Source organism: Physeter macrocephalus, chromosome 14 (assembly GCF_002837175.3).
Source record: "Physeter macrocephalus isolate SW-GA chromosome 14, ASM283717v5, whole genome shotgun sequence".
Lineage (NCBI taxonomy): Eukaryota > Metazoa > Chordata > Mammalia > Artiodactyla > Physeteridae > Physeter > Physeter macrocephalus.
The window spans coordinates 56,342,984-56,346,723 of record NC_041227.1 but is presented as its reverse complement, the minus strand read 5'-3'; the positions used below and the strand labels follow the sequence as shown (position 1 = coordinate 56,346,723).

Sequence of the window (3,740 nt, the reverse complement as noted above, 5' to 3'; positions counted from 1 at the left end):
TGCAGCCAAATAAATAAAGAAATAATAAAATTTTAAAAAATGTTAAAAAAAAAAAAAAAAGCAACAGGGGACACAGTGGGGCTTTTGCACCCGGGAAGGCCCTATAGTGTCTTGCTTGGTTTCAATCTCCCCTTTTCTTTGATAGTCCTCAGTCCTGAGGGGAACAGGGCCCAGACAAGAAAGAGAATAAAATTTGGCAAAGTGAGATTAATCATAATTCAGTAAGGGAACTCAGTTTTAGAGGGACTTGGTTTGAAATGGAATGATGGTGATGATGACTAGGAAACTGAAGATGCCTCAGAACTGTGACAGAGATCACACCTGGTGGCTCGGAGGACTGTCCTGTCGAGTCCTCCAAGGACAGGGCCGGGTCCTTTGGACCGTAAGGTACAATTCCCAGATAAAATACAGGTCCCCACTTAAATTATTTCAGATGAACAACAAAAAATTTAGCACAGGCGTCTCCCAAATTGCATAGCACATACTTATCATTTATTGCTTATCTGAAATTCCAATTTAACTAGGCGCCCTGTATTCTTGTTAAACCTGCAGACCCCACTTTTAGGGAATGGCTGCCCCCTCCACCCCAAACCTTGAGTCCAAAGGCACTCACTCTGCTCACGCAGGCGCCAGGCAAGTTGGCTCCCTCACCAGGAGCCCCAGTCGATCCCAGAGGGGCCGCTCACGCTTCCGCCCCGTTCAGGCAGCACTAGTGGCGCCCCGAGCGACCGAGCCCCGCGCGCCCGCCGGCCCGGCCCCGCCCCGCCCCGAGCAGAGGGTGCAACCCCAAGCCAGGCAGGCCCCTAGCGGCGGTTGGGCCTTGAGGAGTCTCGCCGCTCCCTCCTAAGCAGTGGACTCCTTCGAGGCGGAAAACTTACTTGCCATGTCGGCTGCGGAGGCGGGAAGTGTTTTCCACAGAGCTCGGGGCAGGACCCTGGATGCGTTTTCCTCAGGTACTACTTGCCCTTCGCCTGGGAAGGGGATGGTTTCAGGGCTGCGGAACCTTCGGCGGGGAGAACGTTCGGTCGGGATGTGCGCCTCCAGCCGGACCCCAGTGGGGGCTGCACCCGGCGGCTGCACCCGGGGGCTGGGGACCGCAATAGAGGCCGCACCGCCCGCACTTGGGGCTTCCAGGGGCGCTTTTGAAAGAAGAGTGTCTGGGGAAGGGGTACGGTCGTGGGGCCTCGCTGGCCTTGACCAAGGTTTCCTGAGAGAAGATAGAGTGAGGCAGCAAAGCATAGTTAATAGCGTGGACTCTGCAGTTAGACTTGGTTTCCAAGCCCTGCCTTGGACACGTTGCTCACCGAGTATTGGGCTCAGCTTCCTCATCTGTAGAAGGGGAATAATCGCAGCGAGGTTGTGTGGCACGGGATAAGCGCTGGGTGCACGGGAGGTGCGGTTATTTTTATTATGGTCATTCACCACGATGTAGTTTATACTCCATAATCATGGTTACCTTCTGTAATATGAGTCATCCACCAAAATGTTAGCAGTGCCCATCAGAACTGGAGAGGGGAGGCAGAAGAGCCGTGTGGGGTTAAGTGCTTGGATTTTGGATTTAGATAATCTGCCTCGCTGTGAAAATGGGTTTGTTAATACTTACCGCATAGGGGAGGGTTAGCAGATTAAAAGGATTTCTGTAACCAAGTGCCTGACAGGCTAGGTGCTAAGTGAATGTTAGCCCTAGAGCTATAAAAGGGACGATTGCTCCCCGTTTTATTGGTCCTCCCTGCGTCTTTTGCTGCGTGGTCACATTCCAGTTTTTGTCACCCCGGGGCAGTCACCCCAGACACCCTGCGTGATCTGGCTTGTACTCACCTTTCTTGCTTCTTGCTCACCATTCTTCCCCTTGCCCAGTTCTCCTGCTTCACTGGTTTTCTTAACTCCAATTTTGCAGGTCCAAGTCCTTTATTTCTGTAGGGCTTTTGTGCTTGCTCTTTGCTCGCCTAGCTAATAGCACTTTCTCAACCTTCACACTTTATTTAAAGTTCAGTCACTTACTCAGACAGATTTTCCCTGGCTACCCTTACTAAAGTGGGTTTCTCCTGTAACTCTGTCCTAAAGCCTTATTCTTTTCTTTCTTTGCAGCTGTTGGTGGGGGGTGGCAAGGTTCTGGAAGAGCATGTAAGGCCAGAAATCTAGCTGAGGTGGATTTTAGAAAATACAGTCTGTTGTGGTGACCATTCTCTAAATATTTTAATATGCCTTTTTCAACCTGTTTTCAAACCCAAGCTTGTGTGTCCCATGCACAGTGAGGCCAAACAACCAAAATATCAGAGTCTGGAGCAGAGAAAGGTTTACTGCAGGGCCAAGCTAGGAGAACAGGTAACTCGTACTCAAAAGACCCGAGCTCTCCCTGTAGTTTTCAGGGAAGAGGTTTTTGTTTTTGTTTTTGCCACGCTACGTGGCTTGTGGGATCTTAGTTCCCCAACTAGGGATTGAACCCGGGGCCCTGACAGTGAAAGCACAGGGTCCTAACCACTGGACCGCCAGGGAAATCCCCAATGGAGAAGCAGGGAAGAGTTTTTAAAGGCAACATTTGGGGTGACAGCTGCAGGGTGAATGACTTTCTTCTGATTGGTTACTGGTGAGGTAACAGGATGGTGGTCCAGGAATCTCAAGCATCAGCCTTCTGGTTCTGACCAGCCTGGGGTCTCAGCAGGTGCTTACCATCCTTCACCTGGGTGGGGGCCTGCAGAACTTGAAGACTGTATCAGATTGTTAGGTACATCTCTTGAGGGAACTATAAGACTAAGGAACTAAAAATCTTTTTTTTTTAAAACCTCTTTATTGGAGTATAATTGCTTTACAGTGGTGTGTTAGTTTCTGCTTTATAACAAAGTGAATCAGCTATATATATACATATATCCCCATATCTCCTCCCTCTTGCGTCTCCCTCCCACCCTCCCTATCCCACCCCTCTAGGTGGTCACAAAGCACCGAGCTGATCTCCCTGTGCTATGCGGCTGCTTCCCACTAGCTATCTATTTTACATTTGGTAGTGTATATATGTCCATGCCACTCTCTCACTTTGTCCCAGCTTACCCTTCCCCCTCCGTGTCCTCAAGTACATTCTCTACGTCTGCATCTTTATTCCTGTCCTGCCCCAAGGGTCTTCAGAACCAATTTTTTTTTTAAGATTCCATATATATCGGGCTTCCCTGGTGGTGCAGTGGTTGAGAATCTGCCTGCCAATGCAGGGGACACGGGTTCGAGCCCTGGTCTGGGAAGATCCCACATGCCGCGGAGCAACCAAGCCCGTGAGCCACAACTACTGAGCCTGCGCGTGTAGAGCCTGTGCTCCGCAACGAGAGGCCGCGATAGTGAGAGGCCCGCGCACCGCGATGAAGAGTGGCCCCTGCTTGCAGCAACTAGAGAAAGCCCTCGCACAGAAACGAAGACCCAACACAACCAAAAATAAAAATAAATAAATTTTTAAAAAAAGACATTCCATAAATATACATGTTAGCATACAGTATTTGTTTTTCTCCTTCTGACTTACTTCACTCTGTGTGACAGTCTCTCGATCCATTCACCTCACTACAAATAACTCAGTTTTGTTTCTTTTTATGGCTGAGTAATATTCCATTGTATATATGTGCCACATCTTCTTTATCCATTCATCTGTCGATGGACACTTAGGTTGCTTCCATGTCCTGGCTATTGTAAATAGTGCTGCAATGAACATTGTGGTACATGACTCTTTTTGAATTATGGTTTTCTCAGGGTATATGCCCAGT

The 3,740-nt window shown here is 49.1% G+C and overlaps 1 protein-coding gene across 2 annotated transcripts in view; it reads left to right on the top strand.

The window, feature by feature from the left end:
• The first annotated feature begins 764 nt into the window (after window positions 1–764).
• The window catches only part of CPPED1 (calcineurin like phosphoesterase domain containing 1), a 124,204-nt gene continuing 121,228 nt past the window's right edge, over window positions 765–3,740 (top strand). For both annotated transcript variants that reach the window (XM_007100194.4, XM_007100193.3), the window contains exon 1: window positions 765–953. In XM_007100194.4, coding sequence (XP_007100256.1) covers window positions 884–953 — 70 coding nt within the window. In that variant the 5' untranslated portion in view covers window positions 765–883. The remainder of the gene's footprint in view (window positions 954–3,740) is intronic.